Source organism: Lithobates pipiens, unplaced genomic scaffold (genome assembly GCF_037356315.1).
Source record: "Lithobates pipiens isolate NorthernLeopardFrog02 unplaced genomic scaffold, aLitPip1_a1.2 Scaffold_22, whole genome shotgun sequence".
Taxonomy (NCBI): domain Eukaryota; kingdom Metazoa; phylum Chordata; class Amphibia; order Anura; family Ranidae; genus Lithobates; species Lithobates pipiens.
This window is the reverse complement of record NW_027507784.1, coordinates 58,878,551-58,902,641: the sequence shown is the minus strand read 5'-3', so window position 1 is coordinate 58,902,641 and position 24,091 is coordinate 58,878,551. Positions and strand designations below refer to the sequence as shown.

The following is a 24,091-nucleotide window of genomic DNA, read 5'->3' as shown; positions in this document are numbered from 1 at the left end:
GAGAGAATCGGGCAAGGAAGTGGTTAATGAAAATTTCTGCCTTTTTTGTTGCAAGCTTTCATTGAGTTTGCTGTCATGTTCTCTCCAGCAAGGAAAGAGTTAATATCCCAGCCGGGCTGACAAGGTGAGGGCTGCTCTGCCGGCTCATTCACTGACACCATTTCCTCATATGTGGCTGCTTCTCAAGTTTCACTACAAGCAGGAGGGATAGGAGAAGTGCGCTGGCTGGGTGGGGAGAGTCCACGTCTGCCGGGCTGCCACCTCCGCTCCGCTGGCGATCCGGGATAATAAGTCATGCCGAGGGCAGCGCTGGCAGGACAACGATGACGCTGCTGGGCAGCGCGGAGCCGGATTACAGATCAGCGCTGCAGGAGGAAGCCCAGCGCAGCGCAGCGCCGCAGCAGAGAGCTCATCGCCTGTCCTAGGAATGCCACGCAGGCAGCAGTGAGCCAGGCAGCCCAGGTGCCGGCTGTGTGACCAGCTTCAGCAGTAGTGGCCCCCTGGTACTGCCAGCCAGCAGCCCTCCAGGATGCACAGGGTAAGAAAGTACTTCCGAGGCAGTGGCAGAGCCCTGGCATTTATCTTTGTCGCCTCTGTCATCTGGCTGATCTTTGACATGGTAGCCCTGAGGTTCTCCTTTAATGAGACCAACAGCAAGCTGCACAGAGAGGAACTTTTCAAACGAGAGCAGGAGGGCTCTGAGCCCTGGAACCCCCCGGGCATGGTCCGTGGCAAGTGGGGGAAAGGTGGGCAGCCCTGGGGCGAAGACACCACCAAGCTTAAAGGGATATTCCACCCTCCTGGGGATGAATTGGGTAAGGTAGCTAATGCGGACTCGAAAAGTATGTTCAGGCAGAGGAAAAGGACAATGAAGCCTCTTGCGTTGGATAAAACGATCGCTCCGATGGGCGTACCTGGGACCAAGTTGTCCTCCTTTGGTCTGCATGGTCAGGAGCAATATAACAAGTTACAGTCAGCAAATGACACACAAAGGCTGGAGGCAAAAATTCACCTGTCAAAAGCTCCAGCAAAGGAGAATTTCATTATCAAGCAAAATATGACAGCTTCTGTTGTGAGGGAGGGGGAGATAAATAATGCGGACAAACTTGTAGAATCAGTGCAAGTCACAAGGAAAGTTAGTGATTTAGAGGTTCCTAAAATATTAAATGCTGGGGCCTCTAGAGATGTTGTGGGTGGCAGGGATGCAGCAGGCTCTAAAGATGCATTGGAGGGAAAAGATGGTGGGGCAGAGGATGTAGGAGCCTCTAAAAATGCTGTGGAATCCAAGAATGATGGGCCTTCTAAGGTTCTAGGAGGGGTCAAGGATGCAGAAGCCTCTAAAAAGGCAAGGGACTCTAACCACACTGTGGAAACCAAGGATAATGAGAACTCTAAGATTCAAGGAGATGTTAAGGGAGCAGAAGCCACTAAAAAAGTAGGGGAGCCCCTCGACCCTAAACATGTTATAGTATCCAAGGATGAAGTAAAGGCCAAAGATGCAAAGGCTCCTGAACATGATGCAGTGGCCAAAGATGTAGGAGACCTTAAGCCTGATATCAGAGCTTCCAAAGATACTGATAAGGTCAAGGATCTAGGCGCTGCTATAGTAGAAGCCAAAGATACTAGGGTCTCCAAGGTTGAAGTCAAGGACAAGGATGCAGAGGGTTCTAAGGTTCTAGTCAAGGAAAAGGATGGAGAGCTCTCTAAGGTTTTAGTCAAGGATCAGGATGCAGAGGGCTCTAAGGTTGGAGGTAAGGACAAAGATGTGAAGGCCGCTAAAGTTATAGTGAAGGAAAATAATGCACTAGACTCTAGAATTGCAGCAGAGGGTAAAGCTGCAGGAGGCTCAAAAGACAAAGCAGAAGGTCCACCTTCTGCTACTTTAAAACCGGACACATTTAAAGAACAAAGCCTAGAAAACCAATATCCTGAAAAGTTCAACAATGGATCAGACATCATTATAAAGAAAGCTGGTGCAGCCATTGGTGAGCCCCAAGTTCAAGAGACAGTTAAAAAGTTAAACATTTCGAAGGACGCCATACTGCCAGATACACACAGCGCGGGTGTTGATGTAAAAAACTCTAGGATTGGTTTCAAAGGAGGGCTTTTAGTAGAATCAGAGAATAAGGGCGTAAAAGGAACGTTGACAAAGAATATTACACATAAACTGGCCAATGTCAATATTAGTTCTTCCATTAATGCTGATGTGGAAAATAAACAGTTAATCCATCATGCTCAAGAGAGCAGAGTAGCAGGAACCGGAATGCACAAAGTACGAACACTGGATGCAACTGTGAAACCAAGAGACCTCAAAGCTCCCGGCCAGTTTGGGAGGTCTATGCAAGTTCCCAAAGACAAGGAGCAAGAGGCAAACAAGCGATGGAAGGAAGGAAACTTTAACGTCTATCTGAGTGACATCATCCCTCTGGATCGAGCAATCGAGGACACCAGGCCAAAAGGGTAGGAGCTCTAAGTTCTCTCCTTTCACTCTTTTTTTACTATAAATGTCAGCTTCACAGCTCTCAGCATATTAATGAGACTAATGAGAACTGTAATTCAGTAAGAAGAAAAAAATTGTTCCAGTGTCGCGGGAGACAAGGCTATGACTATGCCGGGTGTTTATGTAGTGTAATGTTTAAAATTACAAAAAAAAAAAAAAGTTACAGTGGAACTAAAGGCAAAAATTGTATTTTTCATTTTGGATAGATTAAGCGAAGGTTAAACCCTGATATTTTTTTTAAAAGAATTATGTGTACCATTGGGAATATTTTACCTTCACTTCCTGTACCATAACCACAGCAGGAAGTGAGAAGAGATCCCTATAAAGCAGGGATCTCCAAACATTCTAAACAAGACCAGTTTACTGTCCTTCAGACTTTGTGGGTGAGTAGAAAATACCCTGGCATCAATTGGAGTAAACAATACCCCATCATTGGCATTTGATGGTAGAAATAGTGCCCCATCATTAGTTTGAGTGCAAGGAATAGTGCCCCATCATTGGTGTGAGTGCAAGGAATAGTGCCCCATCATTGGGGTCGGTGGGAGCAGTAGTACTCCATCATTGGTGTCAATGGGACCAATAGTGCTTCATCATTGGTATCAGTGGGAAGAATAGTGCCCAATCATTGGTGTCAGTGAGGGGAATAGTGCCCAGTCATTGGTGTCAGTGAGAGCAATAATGCTCCATCATTGCTGTCAGTGGAAGGAATAGTCCCCCCTCATTGGTGTCAGTGCAAGGAATAGTATCTCATCATTGGTGTCGGAGGAAGGAATAGTGTCTCATCATTGGTGTCGGTGGGAGAAATAGTGCCTCATCATTGGTGTTAGTGAGAGGAATAGTGCCCAATCATTGGTGTCAGTGGGGGGAATAGTGCCCACTCATTGTTGTCATTGGGAGAAATAGTGCTCCATCATTGGTGTCAGTGGAAGGAATAGTGCCCTCTCATTGGTGTCAGTGCAAGGAATAGTATCTCATCACTGGTGTCAGTGAGAGCAATAGTGCTCTATCATTGGTGTCAGTGAAAGGAACAGTGTCTCATCATTGGTGTAGGTGGGAGGAATAGTACCCCATCATTGGTGTCGGTGGGAGGAATAGTACCCCATCATTGGTGTCGGTGGGAGGAATAGTGCTTCATCATTGGTGTCAGTGAAAGGAACAGTGTCTCATTATTGGTGTCGGTGGGTGGAATAGTGCCGCATTGTTGGTCTCAGTAGGAGGAATAGTGCCCCAAGGACCAGATAAAGGCAAGCAGAGAACCACATCTGGCCCCCCAAACTGCAGTTTGGAGAGATCATTGCTATAAAATGAGGGGATCCCTGGTTGTCAATGGGGTCACCAGGACAAGAGAGGCTGAATCTCCCTAATGGGGACACAGACAGTAATAAAACCTGACAGGTGTTCTAATCCCTTTCCATTTGATCCAAAGCTAAAAAAAATGATTGCCATCAGTTCTACTAAAGGCAGGTAAAAAGACACCATTTACTTCACAGGGTGAGTACAGGGACTTGCACCCACACGCACCCACATGTCATATTGGGACACAGCAAATCTGTCCATTCAGCCACGTGTCCCAATAGACTTCTGTGGACTGCTGGCAAGAAGATGCATGCAACACCTGTGCATCCCCATTCTGGGAAAACTTGGCGCACACAGTCAAGCACCCCATGTGAATGGACCCTTACTTTAAAAATAAGTAAATATATTTTTTAAAACAACTAACAGAACCTGAATGATGTTTTTAGCCTTCTGTCATCCCTTTTACAGCAGCACTCTGGGTGAGGGAGGGGCAAAGCATGGAGCCAATCAGGCTCTGGTGTGTGTGCTAACAGGGAACACACTAACAGGAGGTAAAAGCAGAATAAGGCGAGATGATGGGTGTTGTTGCTCCTTATTTGTCCAGTCAGCAGGCAGAGAGGTGACACCATTGACAGAAAAACCTAACAGAGAAAGAGGTGTCATCCCCTTGGCTGTGCTATCGGACAGAGATGTATGAATCATAAAAGTGACTGGAAAGAATTTAAAGCCCAACTCCGGTAAATGTAAAAGATATCCCATGCAGTGGGGTTGCACTCGCACTGGAAGGGTTAATTGTTTTATTCTAGGGGAGAAGAGACGTGCCTGAACATACCCGATCCTCTACTCCCCTGGCAGGTGGCACTCTCCTACGCTCTGCCAGTGGACTGTCCCTGGGTATCATCATATCCGATTTGTACCCTGCATTGGTCTTGATGGCCTCAGGACCTTAGATCGCTGGGGATGGTGGAGAAGATGCTGCAGGGACCGGTCTGCAGCACTTGAGGACCAGGTAGTTAGATCTTCCTTAACAAATCCCCTAGACCTAAATAAGCTCCTAACAATTGCAGTGCAGGTGCAGCCCCAATACAAGGGAGTTTTTAGATGTCCTGGAGTTGGGCTTTTAAAGCATACCTGTATTTTTTTTAGAAGTTCATATTCCTATATTTTAACTGTATAGTGACCAGGAGTTCTCTTTTTTAATCTACCAAATTGAGCCAGGGGGGCCATTTCTTCACATTTAACACTATAGCACATGGTATAGGTTTTATATCCATTTTACTGTAGAATATATAGGCAGCCTGTAAAAAGGATCCACCCATTAACCACTTCAAGACCAGGCCTATTTCTTACACTTGTTGAAAAACACAGTGAAAATCTGTATTTTTTGCTAGAAAATTACTTAGAACCCCCAAACATTAAATATAATATTTTAGCAGAGACCCTTTCAAAAGCAATTTTTTGGGAAAATACACTTTAATGCATTTAAAAAATGTGAAAGATAATGTTATGGCGAGTAAATAAATACCTAACATGTCAGGCTTTAAAATTGCGCATGCTCATTGAATGGTGACAAACGATGGTACTTAAACGATGCTTTAAAAAATGTAACAATTACCTGTTGAGAGTTAGAGGAGGCCTTGTCCTAGAATTATTGTTCTCTCTCTCTAATCACGGCGATGCCTCACATGTGTGATTTGAACACTGTTTACATTTGCGGCTTATAGTGACATCATTCCTTATTTCCTGACTTGTTGATATTATTATTTTTACTATTGAACATTGGTAAAGGAGAGATAATGTAATTATATCTTTGTGTCTGCATACTGTGCACGTTGCAGCTCCAACTTCTGAAGGTAAAATTTATATTCACAGAGTTTTCACAGCTGCTATCTAGGAATTTTTTAACAACTCAATTTCTAAGGTTTAAAGTACAATTAAAGGCTAAGGGTCCTTTCACCGCTCCGTCCATCCTCGCTGAGCAGGAAGATGACAGGTCTGTCTCTGCACAGTGCGCAGGGACGGACCTGTCAGTGTGCCGCTCTCCCCTATGGGAGATTTGATGACGACAGACCGCAGAGTCCGTGGTCACCCGATCCGATGATGAATGTAAAAGTATGTTTTTCCTCTGTCACACTTTTTCGGATTGGAGCGGGTCGGATGTCAGCGGAAATGTTACCACTGACATCCGACGCTCCATAGACCTCTATGGAGCATCCATTCAGGTCCACCTGAAAAACTGACCTGAATTGATTGCTAGTGTGAAAGAGGCCTTAAAGTAAAATTATTTACAACTACTTATGTATATGTTTACTTTATAGTTTGTTTTTATTTAACTTTTATATTCTAGTGAATGTGTACATACAGTATGTATGTGTATAATATCATAAGAGCCCTTTCACACTGAGCCGCACCGGGCATTGGCGGTAAAATGCTGCTATTTTTAGTGACGCTTTACCGTCGTATTTGCATCGCTATTCGACCACTAGCGGGGTGCTTTTAACCCACGCTAGCGGCAAAAAAAGGGTTAAAACCTCCCAGTATCAGTGCTTTTCCGGAGGTCCGGCGGCACTGCCCATTGATTTCAATGGGCAGGGGCACTTTAGGAGCGATGAGTTCACTGCTCCTAATGCGCACCAAAGAAGCTGCTGGCAGGACTTTTTCTGACGCCCTGCCAGCGCACTGCTCCAGTGTGAAAGTCCTCGAAATTTCACACTGGAGTGAATGGAGCCGCTGTTTCAGGGCGTATTGCAGGCGCTATTTTTAATGCTATAGCGCCTGCAAAGCCCCTCAGTGTGAAAGGGGTCTTACCCTTGTCTGGTGCTAAAACAGAGCAGTGACTGAGATCATCACCTAACATGACCTACTTCTAACTTTTCTGTGTCATGTCTATTTATACCACCCGTATGTGTACAGAGAGACAGCTAAACCCGGTGAGAAAAAAATATTTGAAAAATCTGCGGACAAGCTTTAGGTGTAAAACGTACACATGCATGCTTTGTATAGGGTAATGTGATGGTACAACACACTGCATTGCTTACTTTTTTTATTTATAATCTTTGTTTTTCAAAGATTTTTGAAGTAACATGGTACATCCATTGAGTAATAAAGATTTATAGGTAGAAGTCACTTACAAACATATAAGAAAAATAAACAGGATCAAATACATCAAGTTGTGGTTCATTAGGAGAACAATTCCCATCATAGAGAAAAGATCATGACAAGTTCAAATCTACTAGGAGGGGGGAACCCCATTAGAGTATGTTATTGACCATAAAAGATGTCAATACCAACCCTGTGATAATCGTATAAATATATCCCATAGTTGTCATATAGTTACTACATAATTGTGGTTATCATGAAATGGCAAACATAAGAAAGAGAGCGTAAGGCCGCGTACACACGGGCAGACTGTCTGACGGACTTGGTCCGCTGAAACGTGTTTCAGCGGACAGTCCGCTCGTGTGTGGGCTTCAGTGGACTTTTTCAGCGGACAGTCTGGCGGACTGAGTCTTTCGGAATTTCCGTAATATTGTCCATCCAACTTTGGTTTCAGCGGACAGTCCGCTCGTGTGTAGGCAAGTTGGACGGACTAAGTATGGCGCATGCTCAGAAAGGATTTACACGGCCGAAGGTTGCATTGCAGTGTATTGGACGTCGTATTTCTAGTCCCGTCGCACGTGCCGTACACGTCATCGTGCAAGCTTTCAGCGGACTGTCTGTTCATCGTGTGTGGTCAAGTCCGTTCATTCAAAAGTAGGACGGACTGTCTGTCGGATTGTCTGACGGACTTAGTTGGCCAGACAGTCCGCCCGTGTGTACGCGGCCTAAGGAAGAAGTAGAAGGAAAAGATGAAGAAGAAAGAGAGAGAACAATAAAAAGTGGGGGTAAGACTAGTGGGGGTGGGGGGGGGAGAAGGAAATGGGTATGAAGGGGTGATCCAGGGCTCCGCATTCAGGATTAGAGGATGTGACCAAAGATTTTAGGAGGTGCAGATGACAACTGTCACTCACAGGTATCGAGAAAATGCAGCTGAGCTTCCGAAACATTCCCATTACAGCCAATGCGACTGGAAGCCTCTCAAGAGGTTTCTTTTCATCTTATATCATCTGTACCATGAATTGCATCTCGCCCATTTCACAAAGCCATTCTGCCATAGAAGGGCAGGTTCGTTTACGACATAGGGGGTTACTTACTAAAGGAAAATCCACTTTGCACTGCAAGTGCACTTGAAAGTAAAGTCGCTGTAGATCCGAGGGGGACACGCAAGGAAAATAAAAAACAGAATTTTAGCTTGCACAGGATTGGATGATAAAATCAGCAGAGCTTCCATTCATTTCAGATCTACCCCTTAGATTTACAGCGACTGCACTTCCAAGTGCACTTTCAGTGCAAAGTGGATTTGCCTTTCGTAAATAACCCCCATAGTCATGTTTTCATGGTTCTGGCTGCCGTAAGCACATGACTCATTAAATCTTTCAGATAGGATTTAAAGGACTCAGAGAGTATGCTAAAAGAGATTGTTGTAATGAGGCATTCATGATCTTGGTTTAAATCTGGAAAATGTTTGACCAGAAGGGGGCCAATAGAGGACAGGTGGCCAACACACGAATAATGGTCCCAGGTGCTGTCAAGCACCTCCAGCGTGTATCTGAGTTGATGGGATCCATTGCATGGAGATCTGTAGGGCATTTGTACCAATGAGAGATAATCTTGTAGTTATGTTCCTGATATTTAGCAGAAATAGAAAGTTTATGTGTAAACAAGAGAGGCCTATTCCAGTCTGAAGGAGATATGGAAGTTCCCAGGTTGGACTCCCAACTGGCCCATAACGAAGGGGTGCCAAGGAAAATCATTGACAAGAGCAATTTATATATCATGGACAGCACATCAGTCTCTGATCCTGAAACTAAAATGTCTCAAATTCTGTGAGAGGTCTGTTCAGAGAAGAGAAGAGATGGTGTTGAGGGTTTGAATAAAAGTATGAAGCGGGTGTCTTTGTGGCCATACTGACCTATTGGTGGGTAGCTGATGTGCAATGGATTGCGCTGAGGGGATGTTATCATTGACCAAAGTCTGGACTATTCTGGTGTTGTCCCAAGATTTCCCAAACAGGAAGGCGGGAGTGTAGAGAACCGGGGGGCAGTCCAAGTTAGAAATAAGAGGGGTCATGGGGCCTATTTAGGTGGATAAAAATTGTTTAAAGCGCCCCATACTTTCTAGGTGTGTCTTCGCTAAGAGGGCGCCGCCGAGGACCTATTAAGGGTAGAGATCTGAGTTTTAAGTATATGATATCCTCTTTTAAGATCATTCATTATTTAGAGGCAGCATTATGGAACCAGTCAACAATTCTCGTGAGGGAGTCTGCTTTAAAGTAAGTGGTAATATCTGGGTGGGCAAGACCGCCAGCCAATTTACGATTTGTAAGGGTGGGCCTGTTAATACGTGAGGATTTGTGGGCCCAAATAAAGTTTTTTTATTGCTTTCTGAAGTACGACAAGTGCTTTGGTAGGAGGTGTAAGCCGGACAGCGTAAATAACATAGAGCAATTTGGGTAAAAAGTGAATTTTTACTATATTAATCTTGCCTATCCATGAAAAGGAGGATTTCACATACATTTTAAGAAACTGTTGGGTAGAATGGAGTATCCTGGAGTAGTTCAATTTAAGTAGTAGAAGTAGTTCAATCTAAGCCCATACACACAATCAGACTTTTTGACAACAAACATGCAAATTAACTGTTTTGGAGCAACATCCGACCGTGTGTATGCTCCATCGGACAAACTTTTTCAGTTTTCCTCTGACTTTTGTTGGCTGTGCGAACGGACAAACTTTTTGACAACATAAGTCCGATGGAGCGAAGTCCGATCGTGTGTACGCAAAACCATCGGACTTTTGTACAAGGTACGAACACGCATGCTCAGAACCAATGCAAAAGATCAGACAACAATACAGAAGTTGACCAAAGGTGGCGCTGGAGTAATTGAACGTCCTATTTTGAAGTGTCGTCAGTACGTTGAAACGTCACTACGTTCGCGTTTGTTGCCTAAAAAGTCAGATCGTGTGTATGCAATACAAACTTGTGGACTACGCCCTTTGTACAAAAGTCCACGGGAAAGTTTCTACAAAGTCCGATCGTGTGTATGAGGCTTTAGTAGTAGAAGTCATTTAGAGAGATCTTAAGGGATGTGGATCCCTAGATATTTGATGGTGATGGGTTACGTCTCCTGGAAGAGAATGGTGCTGACCTTTCGTTTGTGGAGAGACCTCAGGATCTGGGATCACTTGGTGGGAGCATTGAATCTTCTGGTTTTGAGAGAACAAAGTATGATTGGAGCCGTGGTATGTCAAAAAGTCTTCAAATATGGAATTAGGAGACCTGGAGGGGGGTATTAGAAATTAGGAGAGAGATAAAAAGAGAAGACAGTAGAAGAAATATCGAGATTAAAAGAGTAAAGTAAATGAACAGCAGGCAGACAAAATGTGAAAATAAAAAACAGAGGGGGCCTACTAAAAGAGAAAGTCTAAGTGGCTCTCACGGTGTCCGTACTTACAAAAGTATGTTCCCTATGTGGCAGTGTGCTAGGTCCAGGTTTAATACAATTTGAAGTGATCTGACATTATTCCTGGATTTCCTTTTAAATGTCAAACATAAAAGTAAAACTGAACTCTAGGCAAATATAAAGGGCATTAATTAATGTTGCTCTATATTTAGGTATTTTTTTTAAATGCAAGCAGTGTAAGTAGCTGAAATGGACTCAGTATCCGCCTTTTTGCAGTCCATTTACAGCAGAGCTCAGGCTGGGAGAAGGAGAGGCAGCACAGGGGTATTGTATTGTATTTAGCTGTTTATATTAAAGATCAACTCCAGCAATATAAAAACAAAAAATCCACCCTTCCAGCATGTCAGTTCTGCTATAAAGAGCCTACCTGTTGGCAATCTTTAATGTTTACACTTTGTTCACACTTTAAACAACAATGAGCATACAACATATTTTACCATTAAGGCCGTTATCCCCGAAGGGTAAATTCAACAGTCTTTCTTGCTTGGCACTGTGCAGAGCATAAAAGGCGTAATAAAAAAGATTATGAGCCAGATCTACAAGTATTTATATAGTGCCAATAAGTTATGAAGTGATTTTGCATGTTATACATTAAGGCCCCGTTCACTTCACACCTGCAATGAAGGGGCTCAAAGTTCACCGCACAGGAAAACGCAGCACGTTCCTGTGCGATCTGACCCGCCCATCAGTCCCTGTCCCTAACGGGCTTACAATCTGAGGACCTTATTTCACATACACACAATAGAGCCAGTTAACCCACCAGCAGGTCTTTAGAGTGTTGGAGGTAACTGGAGTATGTAGAGGAGACCCACACAACCACAGGGAGAACATGCAAACTCCATGCAGGCAATGGTCTGGTTGCGATTCAAACTAAGCACTCTAGTGCTGCAATGCTGACCAGTAAGTCACAGTTACCTTTAATCACTTGACCTTCGGAAGATTTACACCCTTCATGACCATGCCGTGTTCTGCGATACGGCACTGCGTTACTTTAACTGACAATTTCGCTGTCATGCGACACTATACTCAAATACAATTTATGTAATTTCTTACCCTTAAATAGAGCCTTCTTTTGGTGATCACCACCACATGCAGCCTGTTCGGTCTGTGCCAAAACTGGGAGGCTTTCAGGAAGGCTTGCGTGTCCCTGCTCTTTCTCTACTCATCTGGAACCTCTCCCTACTGCTAATACTGTCCCTGTCCCTACACTACCGACACGTAAAATGTGTGCCAAGCCTGGGAGCCAGGGTTCTAAAGGGATTGTAAACCCTCCCAGTTTTTCATCTCAATGCATTCAAAACCTCTTGTATTGCACCAGCCCCCACCCCCCATTTTACTCAACTGAGCCCGTTCGTTCCCACGCCAGAGACGCGCACACCCTCTCTCGCTGGGGTTCTCGGCTCTTGAATGGATAGATTGATAGCAGCACAGCCATTGGCTCCCACTTCTGTCAATCAAATCCAATGATGAGGGCGCCGGGGGGGCGGTGCTGAGTCCTGCGTCCTGTGTCTATGGATGCAGCAGTAGGACATGGGAGCGCACCCGCACGGGTGCCCTGAAGGAGAGCGCTTCTCCAACGGATCACTCAGTGTGAGGAGGAGCCAAGAGTACCACGGAAGGTCCCCAGAAGAGGAGCATCAGGGCCACTCTGTGCAAAACCAACTGCACAGAGGAGGTAAGTATAGCATGTTTTAAAAAAAAAAAAAAACACCTTGTGTCCCTTTAAATCAGGGGTGCCCAACCTTTTGAAGAGCGAGGCCACAATGAGCAGAGCAGGTGGATGACAGGTCCGTGCAGAGTGGACAGGTACACAGCCCACACTACTCTATGGGTCCTCTGATCCGCCCTAACGGAAGAGGATCGATCCCCTTCTGTGTTTTTTTTTTTTGCGAATCAGATTGGAGGTAGACGGGTCTAAAAGGACACAAATCTGTTTACATCTGCCGTTTCATAAGGTGAATGGAGGGTTTGATTGAGTCGAAACGATTGTGTGAAAGGGGCCTTTCACACAAATGCAGCGCAGTGCACCTGTGTCTTTCCTGCGGGTTAGCTACACTTTGCCATAGACTTCTATTATATCCTGCAGGTATGGTGCACTTTCTGAAAGCTCACCAAACACACAGGTAATAACAGAAGTCTATGCCTCAGTGCAGGTAACCTGAAGGTGCACTGCACCTGCGGATCAGTTTGAAAGCAGCCCAGTAACCACTGCGCAGATATACCCATATATACACTGCAATTTTGGTAATAAACTGACCTTTAATAACAGTCTTGCTTTCAGGTATCGTCTGCTGTTGCTGTCCCCGGCAGAGTGCATTTGGTATCACTCCGCCTGTGGCAAGAGACGGCACTATACAGGAAGCATCAGCTTATACAGCTCTGCTCCACAGCTGCTTGCTTTGCCGGCTTCATTAACAACACAGATGCTCTGGGATGGCGGGTCTGCAACCCATGACCTGGGCTTGCCAATCTGACATCTCTTTAGAAGGAGGTCGTGAGCCACATCAGAGGGCTCCCCGGGCCACATGTGGGCCCCGGGCCACTGGTTGGGAACCCCTGCTTTAAATAGACTCTGCCTGAACAAAGATGGCCGACAGAGTTGCAGGGTACAACAGCATTCTCCCTCTGCAATGCTGCTGCGGCTGAGCGCCACCGGCAGTGGAGAAAGTTGTCTTTACCTGCCTATATGCGGTACCTACTGCAGATCCCAATTCTACTCCTGATTCAGTTAGTAACTTAATTGGTAATAACGAAAACCATGTTGATGGGTGTGGAGATCAGTTTTGTTTCTAAATGCAAGACAAATAGGGATTTGACATGTTTTAGACTGATGAGAACTAGTGATGGCCGAACGGTTCGCCCGGCGGTCGTTTCGCGGCGAATTTCCGACTTTCGCCGTCCGCGGGTTCGAACGCCTTTTTCCGTCGTTCGCCCCGGCGGACTTACGTGTTTAATGTATACAAGAACTTTAACCTTTCGTGACACGTTTATCATGTGTTACAGGACAACCAATTGAGACATGACAGCTCATGGACACTTGGACATTCCCCCTAACCTATAAATACACCCGATCCGGTGGCCATTTTACATTCTTTCTTCTGTCACTGTAGGGAAAGGATCCTGTGTGGAGTAGGGACAGAGAAAACGCTAGCTATTTGGTACACAAAAGTTCTTTTCAGGACTGGTATAGGTGTTAGGTCAGCAGCCTGAGTTTCTTTTGTCAGTTTAGATAAAGGGACAGAGCGCTGTATGCTGCTATTTTAGGGACAGCTCAGCCAGATTAGTCTTTCTTCATCATCATCATCATCATCATCATTAGCTGTTACTATCAGGTCCACAAAAGAGCTGTTCCAGCTAATCGTTCCAGCCTACTCTTTTTTGCCAATTTGTATAGGGACAGGCAGGAAGCAGTGTTGTCAGGCAGTGAGGATAATTTTAAAGACTTGCTGTTACTATTAGTTCCACAAAGGTTCTTTTCAGGACTGGTATCAGTGGTACGGTAATAGGCTTGTACACGTATAATATTCTTTCTTCCAAATATAGAAAGAATATTATACTTGACTGCTGCCCTTCTGCTGCAGTCTGCTAATCATTCACAACTCACTTGTTCCACAAAGCTCTTTATCAGGACTGGTAACTTGGTCTGTCTAGGGTGCTACGGTACATAGGCTTGGGTGCGGTACAGTCTGCTGTTCTGTAAGGACCGCTATCGGTCCACAATACATAGGGTTGCCGTGCACTACTGCTGACCGCTGCCCTATACTGCAGCAGTCCTTCATTGGTATAGGGACTGACGTACAGTCTGCTAATCACTAACACACAACCTGCTTGGTCCACAAAAGTTCTTATAAGGACTGGTAACTTGGTATAGGGTGCTACGGTACATAGGCCTGAGTGCAGTACAGTCTGCTGTTCTGTAAGGACCGCTATCGGTCCACAATACATAGGGTTGCCGTGCACTACTGCTGACCGCTGCCCTATACTGCAGCAGTCCTTCAGCGGTATAGGGACTGACGCACAGTCTGCTAAACACTAACACACAACCTGCTTGGTCCACAAAAGTTCTTATAAGGACTGGTAACTTGGTATAGGGTGCTACGGTACATAGGCCTGAGTGCAGTACAGTCTGCTGTTCTGTAAGGACCGCTATCGGTCCACAATACATAGGGTTGACGTGCACTACTGCTGACCGCTGCCCTATACTGCAGCAGTCCTTCAGCGGTATAGGGACTGACGCACAGTCTGCTAAACACTAACACACAACCTGCTTGGTCCACAAAAGTTCTTATAAGGACTGGTAACTTGGTATAGGGTGCTACGGTACATAGGCCTGAGTGCAGTACAGTCTGCTGTTCTGTAAGGACCGCTATCGGTCCACAATACATAGGGTTGCCGTGCACTACTGCTGACCGCTGCCCTATACTGCAGCAGTCCTTCATTGGTATAGGGACTGACGTACAGTCTGCTAATCACTAACACACAACCTGCTTGGTCCACAAAAGTTCTTATAAGGACTGGTAACTTGGTATAGGGTGCTACGGTACATAGGCCTGAGTGCGTTACAGTCTGCTGTTCTGTAAGGACCGCTATCGGTCCACAATACATAGGGTTGCCGTGCACTACTGCTGACCGCTGCCCTATACTGCAGCAGTCCTTCATTGGTATAGGGACTGACGTACAGTCTGCTAATCACTAACACACAACCTGCTTGGTCCACAAAAGTTCTTATAAGGACTGGTAACTTGGTATAGGGTGCTACGGTACATAGGCCTGAGTGCGTTACAGTCTGCTGTTCTGTAAGGACCGCTATCGGTCCACAATACATAGGGTTGCCGTGCACTACTGCTGACCGCTGCCCTATACTGCAGCAGTCCTTCATTGGTATAGGGACTGACGTACAGTCTGCTAATCACTAACACACAACCTGCTTGGTCCACAAAAGTTCTTATAAGGACTGGTAACTTGGTATAGGGTGCTACGGTACATAGGCCTGAGTGCAGTACAGTCTGCTGTTCTGTAAGGACCGCTATCGGTCCACAATACATAGGGTTGCCGTGCACTACTGCTGACCGCTGCCCTATACTGCAGCAGTCCTTCAGCGGTATAGGGACTGACGCACAGTCTGCTAAACACTAACACACAACCTGCTTGGTCCACAAAAGTTCTTATAAGGACTGGTAACTTGGTATAGGGTGCTACGGTACATAGGCCTGAGTGCAGTACAGTCTGCTGTTCTGTAAGGACCGCTATCGGTCCACAATACATAGGGTTGCCGTGCACTACTGCTGACCGCTGCCCTATACTGCAGCAGTCCTTCATTGGTATAGGGACTGACGTACAGTCTGCTAATCACTAACACACAACCTGCTTGGTCCACAAAAGTTCTTATAAGGACTGGTAACTTGGTATAGGGTGCTACGGTACATAGGCCTGAGTGCAGTACAGTCTGCTGTTCTGTAAGGACCGCTATCGGTCCACAATACATAGGGTTGCCGTGCACTACTGCTGACCGCTGCCCTATACTGCAGCAGTCCTTCAGCGGTATAGGGACTGACGCACAGTCTGCTAAACACTAACACACAACCTGCTTGGTCCACAAAAGTTCTTATAAGGACTGGTAACTTGGTATAGGGTGCTACGGTACATAGGCCTGAGTGCAGTACAGTCTGCTGTTCTGTAAGGACCGCTATCGGTCCACAATACATAGGGTTGCCGTGCACTACTGCTGACCGCTGCCCTATACTGCAGCAGTCCTTCAGCGGTATAGGGACTGACGCACAGTCTGCTAAACACTAACACACAACCTGCTTGGTCCACAAAAGTTCTTATAAGGACTGGTAACTTGGTATAGGGTGCTACGGTACATAGGCCTGAGTGCAGTACAGTCTGCTGTTCTGTAAGGACCGCTATCGGTCCACAATACATAGGGTTGCCGTGCACTACTGCTGACCGCTGCCCTATACTGCAGCAGTCCTTCATTGGTATAGGGACTGACGTACAGTCTGCTAATCACTAACACACAACCTGCTTGGTCCACAAAAGTTTTTATAAGGACTGGTAACTTGGTATAGGGTGCTACGGTACATAGGCCTGAGTGCAGTACAGTCTGCTGTTCTGTAAGGACCGCTATCGGTCCACAATACATAGGGTTGCCGTGCACTACTGCTGACCGCTGCCCTATACTGCAGCAGTCCTTCATTGGTATAGGGACTGACGTACAGTCTGCTAATCACTAACACACAACCTGCTTGGTCCACAAAAGTTTTTATAAGGACTGGTAACTTGGTATAGGGTGCTACGGTACATAGGCCTGAGTGCAGTACAGTCTGCTGTTCTGTAAGGACCGCTATCGGTCCACAATACATAGGGTTGCCGTGCACTACTGCTGACCGCTGCCCTATACTGCAGCAGTCCTTCATTGGTATAGGGACTGACGTACAGTCTGCTAATCACTAACACACAACCTGCTTGGTCCACAAAAGTTTTTATAAGGACTGGTAACTTGGTATAGGGTGCTACGGTACATAGGCCTGAGTGCAGTACAGTCTGCTGTTCTGTAAGGACCGCTATCGGTCCACAATACATAGGGTTGACGTGCACTACTGCTGACCGCTGCCCTATACTGCAGCAGTCCTTCAGCGGTATAGGGACTAAGAGTTTTGTCACAGGGTGATTTAAAAAATGACAGGCAGAGGAAGAGGCAGGCCCTTCCGCAGGGGTGGTAGGGGTAGGGCAGGAGCAACAGCCTTGAGCCAAAGTGGGAAGTTGCAGAAGGTGCGTTCAATTACTTTAAAGGACGCACCAGACTTGGTTGAGTGGCTCACTCAGCCTTATTCTTCTGCACCCTCCTCATCCTCTCGATCTGCACCCTCTTCTTCACTCTCTGCTATGTGCACCCCCAAAGACACTACCACCAACAACACGACCACCACCACCACCACCACATACCTTCCGCTTGAGTCACTGGAATTATTTTCCGATCCATATCAAGAGGACATTTCTGATGCGCAGCCACTCTTGGTATTGGATCAGGAAGAGGAGGTAGCAACAAGCGCTACTCAGCAGTCTGACGCCAGTACCCAGATCAGCCCAAGGAGGAGGTTGGTCCCCGGTGTTGCTGCCTACTCTACTTATAGCGGTGGGGAAGGTGACGTTGATGATGACGTGTCTAGTGATGTCACGTGGGTGCCCACAAGAGAGGAAGAGGAGGGGAGTTCAGAGGGAGATATGGACCAGCAGATAGGGAGGAGAAGCAGCAATGACTTACATTGCACAGCAGGGACAAAGCAGACTGCAAATGTATCAGGAGCGAGTCATCGACCATGTACGGTCACATCTGGCGCTCCCAGGACACCGGCACATGGCTCCGCAGTGTGGGCTTTTTTTAACGTGTCCGCTGCTGACAATAGCGTTGCCATCTGCAATCTTTGCAGTCAACGCGTTAGTCGCGGTAAGCCCAATACTCACCTAGGGACGACCGCCTTAAGAAGGCACATGAGCAGCCATCACCGAGCCCAGTGGGAGCAACGGAACACACAAAGCCACACTGCAGGCTCTCACCGTCCAGCCTCGTCTTCTACTTCTCCTTCTCCTCTCTCCTCACAATTGTCCTCCACTCCACCTTCCATCACGCCAAGCTCACATTTTTCTGCAAAAAGGCAGGCTTCCGTGGGCCTAATGTTTGAGCGTAAAAAAATGATGACGCCGGATAACCCTCTTGCCCAACGGTTGGCGGCTGGCTTGTCAGAACTCATAGCCCGCCAACTACTGCCATATAAACTGGTGGACTCGGAGGCCTTTCGCAAATTTGTGGCCATTGGAACACCACAATGGAAGGTCCCAGGAAGGAAGTATTTCTCAGAGAAGGGCATCCCAGAGCTATATGGCCATGTTCAGCGGCAAGTGAATGTATCTCTGGCACACAGTGTCGGTGCCAAGATACATCTGACCACAGACACGTGGTCTAGCAAACACGGGCAGGGAAGGTATATCAGTTTTACTGCCCACTGGGTGAACCTTCTGACGGCCGTCAAGCATGTAACCCGTGGCACCCGTGTAGATTTGGTTTTACCGCCACGGATTGCATGCAGGCCTGACTCTTCTTCTCCTCCTCCTACTCCATCCTCCTCCCTCTCCTCCTCAGCTGCCTCCTCCTTTTCCGCTGCTAGCGTCTCTTCCACTGCACCGCCCAAGCTCCCCAGAACCTATTCCACATGCCAGGTGAGACGTTGCCATGCCGTGCTGCGTCTGTTGTGCCTGGAAGCAAAGAGCCACACTGGCCCGGCACTCCTTTCAGCTTTGCGTTCACAGGCAGATGAGTGGCTAACACCGCTCAATTTGACAGTTGGTAAAGTGGTGTGTGACAACGGTGCCAATCTGCTTAGCGCATTGAAACAGGGCAAAATCACGCACGTGCCGTGCATGGCACACGTCTTAAACTTGGTCGTGCAGCGATTCCTTGTCAAATACCCTGGGGTCCAGGACATCTTGCGGCAGGCAAGGAAAATCTCGGCCCATTTCAGAAGATCTTACACGGCCATGGCTCGCCTTGCTGACATTCAGCGGCGACACCATCTGCCGGTCAGACGTCTTATTTGCGATTGCCCGACGCGATGGAACTCAACCTTCTATATGCTTGATAGGCTGCTCCAGCAGAAACGTGCAGTTAACGTCTACCTGTATGAACTCTGCGAAAGAAACGGTTCTGGGGAGCTGGGTTTTTTTTCACCGCGCCAGTGGCTGCTCATGCGCGACACATGCAGACTTCTGCGGCCATTTGAGGAGATCACCAAACTGGTCAGTCGCAGCCATGGCGCCATCAGTGACATGGTACCTTATGCCTTCTTTCTGGAGCGTGCATTGCGTCGTGTCATTGATCAGGCTGTGGAGGAGCAGGAGCGGGAAGATGAGGAAGTCGCAATGCTGGATGAATTCCCAGGGGGGGCTACTCTATCTGAGACAAGTCAACAACAGGAGTCTGATGAGGAGTCAGAGGAGGATGGTGCCGGGGCGGATGAGCAGGAGCAAGAAGAGCATGCTTTAAACCTTTCTGGGATCCCTGTTGTGCGAGGATGGGGAGAGGAGAATGAAGAGGACGACATTATCCTGGATGATGAGCAGGAGCCAGGCCACCACACCGCTTCCACTTTAGTGCAAATGGGGGCCTTCATGCTCCAGTGTTTTAATAGGGACCCCCGTATAAAAAGCATGAGGGTCAAGGACCAGTACTGGGTGGCAACGTACTTAGACCCCCGGTACAAACACAAAATGGCGGAAATGTTACCGCCGTCGCAGAGGGCTGTCAGAATGCAGCACTTCCAGGCCTTGCTTCGAGAAATGCTGCATTCTGCTTTTGCGTGCGCTGGCAGAGGAGCAATTCCCACTCCCAGAGAAGGATTTGCGGGTACCAATCCAACAGCGCCTGCAAGAAGAGGCCGGTTTGAAGATGTGTTGGTGACTTCGGATATGAGGTCATTCTTTCAGCCGACCCATCGACAGGTGTCATCCGGATCCAGCATCAGGGAACGCCTAGACCGTCAGGTGTCCGACTACATTGGGTTAACGGCCGATGTGGACGCTCTGAGGAGTGATGAACCCCTAGACTACTGGGTGGGCAGGCTTGACCTCTGGCCAGAGCTTGCCCAATTTGCAATCGAACTGTTGGCTTGCCCCTCATCCAGTGTCCTGTCCGAAAGGACGTTCAGCGCAGCAGGGGGGATTGTGACCGATAAGCGTACTCGCCTAGCTCACCACAGTGTTAACTACCTCACATTTCTAAAAATGAATGAGGCATGGATCTCGGAGGAATTCAACACATGTGATCAGTAGACCATGTATATGTCTATAAACAATTTTTGGAATCAAGCACACAGACCTTCTTAATTCATTTGGCTCACTTCCCTGACCCAAAAAAGCACACCGTACTATATGCCCCTACCCTCCTCTTTGAAGAGGTTGAGCGGTGTCATATTTCTACTGGGGCTGCTTATTATGAGGGGTTCCCACCATCCCTGTGCTGTGCTGACTTCCTCCTGGGTGTTCTTATTATGAGGGGCTCCCACCATCCCTGTGCTGTGCTGACTTCCTCCTGGGGGTTCTTATTATGAGGGGATCACACCATCCCTGTGCTGTGCTGACTTCCTCCTGGGGGTTCTTATTATGAGGGGATCACACCATCCCTGTGCTGTGCTGACTTCCTCCTGGGGGTTCTTATTATGAGGGGATCACACCATCCCTGTGCTGTGCTGACTTCCTCCTGGGGCTGCTTACGGTGCTGCTGTCAGCGCTGTATGTCACGGAGCTGCTGTCAGCGCTGTATGTCACGGAGCTGCTGTCAGCGCTGTATGTCACGGAGCTGCTGTCAGCGCTGTATGTCACGGAGCTGCTGTCAGCGCTGTATGTCACGGAGCTGCTGTCAGCGCTGTATGTCACGGAGCTGCTGTCAGCGCTGTATGTCACGGAGCTGCTGTCAGCGCTGTATGTCACGGTGCTGCTGTCAGCGCTGTATGTCACGGAGCTGCTGTCAGCGCTGTATGTCACGGAGCTGCTGTCAGCGCTGTATGTCACGGAGCTGCTGTCAGCGCTGTATGTCACGGAGCTGCTGTCAGCGCTGTATGTCACGGAGCTGCTGTCAGCGCTGTATGTCACGGTGCTGCTGTCAGCGCTGTATGTCACGGAGCTGCTGTCAGCGCTGTATGTCACGGAGCTGCTGTCAGCGCTGTATGTCACGGTGCTGCTGTCAGCGCTGTATGTCACGGAGCTGCTGTCAGCGCTGTATGTCACGGTGCTGCTGTCAGCGCTGTATGTCACGGAGCTGCTGTCAGCGCTGTATGTCACGGAGCTGCTGTCAGTGCTGTATGTCACGGAGCTGCTGTCAGCGCTGTATGTCACGGAGCTGCTGTCAGCGCTGTATGTCACGGAGCTGCTGTCAGCGCTGTATGTCACGGTGCTGCTGTCAGCGCTGTATGTCACGGAGCTGCTGTCAGCGCTGTATGTCACGGAGCTGCTGTCAGTGCTGTATGTCACGGAGCTGCTGTCAGCGCTGTATGTCACGGAGCTGCTGTCAGCGCTGTATGTCACGGAGCTGCTGTCAGCGCTGTATGTCACGGTGCTGCTGTCAGCGCTGTATGTCACGGAGCTGCTGTCAGCGCTGTATGTCACGGAGCTGCTGTCAGCGCTGTATGTCACGGAGCTGCTGTCAGCGCTGTATGTCACGGAGCTGCTGTCAGCGCTGTATGTCACGGAGCTGCTGTCAGCGCTGTATGTCACGGTGCTGATGTCAGTGCTCTGTATTACGGTGCTGCTGTCAGTGCTCTGTATCTCCTGCACCCTCTTGTTTGCCTACCCTGGTCCCTGACCTTCCCTCTCCTCCATTGCCTTCATTAGCTCCATAGTCCTGAATTGTCAGAACAATTTCCCAAATAAAAAAAAAATGCTTGTAGTTATCGATCCCAAATTCACCTCATACATGTATTATGCTATTGTCCAGGTGGTGGGACTACGTGCTACCCCCTAATAATTACCCCGTGGCCGCAAATTCGACCTAAAGGTTTGCGAAATTCGCCTCCCATTGAAGTCAATGGAGCCCGCGGCGAACGGTCGTTTTCGCGAACGTTTGTGCCCGTTCGCGTTTCGCGTTCGCGAAACGTCCCGTCGGAAGTTCGTCCATCACTAATGAGAACTAGGCGAGGCACCTGTATAAGTTATGTGTCATTAATCAGAGGCTTGATTTGGCAACCCTGTAGAGCTCCATTGATGCTTCTGTATTTCACCCTGTATTGAATTTATGATAAAATGTTGGTGCTGCGTTAAATATATGTCCGTAGATTTAATCTTTTATTGGCACAGGCAGAGTGTGCTTACCAAACCTAATGGCAGAATAGGTGCAGACATATTCATGGTGTGGTCTGCAGTCAGGACTGTGAAGACATTTACACCTCCTAAGAGCCGGTTCACACAGGGGTGACTCAGATCTGACTTCAGGTCACCCCTAGTCGCCTCAGGTCGGACAACATGTAGAGATCAATGTAAGTGAATGAGAGCCGTCTTAATGAACCGACTTCAGAAGAGGTTCCTGTACTACTTTAATCCGACTTGTAGGTGACTGGTACCCATTGATTTCAATGGAGGTCGCCTCCAAGTCAGATCTCCGTCTATACGGAGGCAACTCTGACAGAATTATCAGCTCTCAAGAGGGAACTCCATGCCAAATTTATGAAAAAAAGTTGGCGTGGGTTCCCCCTCCGAGAGCATACTAGGCCCTTAGGTCTGGTATGGATTCTAAGCGGAACGCGGTCCCCCCCCCCCCCCAGATCCATACCAGACCCTTATCCAAGCACGCTACCCGGCCATCCAGGAAAGGGGGTGGGGACGAGCGAGCGGGCCCCCCCTCCTGAGCCGAGCACATGCCCCCCCACCCCAAAGCACCTTGTCCCCATGTTGATGAGGACAAGGGCCTCTTCCCGACAACCCTGGCCGTTGGTTGTCGGGGTCTGCGGGCGGGGGGCTTATCGGAATCCAGGAGCCCCCTTTAATAAGGGGGCCCGGATACCGGCCCCCCACCCTAGTGAATGAGTATGGGGTACAATGTACCCCTACCCATTCACCTGTGAAAAAAATGTACAAAAAACACAACACACAAGGGTTAAAATAGTTTATTGCACAGCTCCGGGGGTCTTCCGTCTTCGGGGCTCTTCTCGCCAGACTCCTCCGCTATCTTCTGCTTGCTCTTTTGCTAGCGGAGGAGCCCGGCTTTCTTCTTCGTCACCGCCGCCCTCTTCTTCCGACTTCGGGGGTCTTGTCCCCCTCTTCGGTTCGTCTTGCCGGGCCACCGCTTCTTCTTCCAGCTCTTTTACTAGCGGTGGCCCGGTCTTCTGTTGCAGCATCCTCCGGGACTGTGACATCGTAAGGGGGCGGGGTCACCATGTGAAATCAACCGGTGACCCCGCCCCTCGTCCCTATATAAGTCGCCGCGCACCGCGTCCCTGGCATTGCGGCCGGAGAGAGCGTTGAGTCAACATCTCCAAAAGAAGAAGAACGGAAGGCGGCGGCGACGGCAGCGACAGAAGACCGGGCCACCGCTAGTAAAAGAGCTGATATGAAGATCACAGCTCCTTGTAATCGGGAGCGATGATCAGTGATGTGTCAGAACTAGCCCCTCCCCCCCACAGTTACAATCACTACAGCGCCACCTAGTGTAAACTGCGCAACTGCCGGTCACATTTACACAGTAATCAATGCATTTTTAATCACACTGATCGCTGTATAAATGTGAATGTCCCAAAATAGCTCCAAAAGTGTCTGATGTGTCCGCCATAATGTTGCAGTCACGATAAAAATCACTGATCGCCGCCATTACTAGTAAAAAAAAAATAATAATAATAAACATGCCATAAAACCATCCCCTATTTTGTAGACGCTATAACTTTTGCACAAACCAATCAATAAACAATTATTGTGATTTTTTTTAACCAAAAATATGTAGAAGAATACGTATCCGCCTAAACTGAGGGAAAACATTTTTTTATATTTTTTTGGGGATATTTATTATAGCAAAAAGTTAAAAATAATGCATTTTTTTTTCAAAATTGACACTCTCTTTTTTTGTTTATAGCGCAAAATCTAAAAACTGCAGAGGAGATCAAATACCACCAAAATAAAGCTCTATTTGTGGGAAAAAAAGGATGTAAATTTTGTTTGGGAGCCACGCCGCACAGCCGCGCAATTGTCAGTTAAAG

General features: G+C 47.7%; 1 protein-coding gene across 1 annotated transcript in view; it reads left to right on the top strand.

Annotated features, from left to right (window-relative positions):
- Positions 1-148: 148 nt before the first annotated feature.
- GALNT5 (polypeptide N-acetylgalactosaminyltransferase 5) overlaps positions 149-24,091 on the top strand; it is a 75,879-nt gene continuing 51,936 nt past the window's right edge. Inside the window, exon 1 of the mRNA XM_077447658.1 lies at positions 149-2,460. Within this exon, the coding sequence (XP_077303784.1) occupies positions 530-2,460 (1,931 nt within the window). The 5' untranslated portion in view covers positions 149-529. The remainder of the gene's footprint in view (positions 2,461-24,091) is intronic.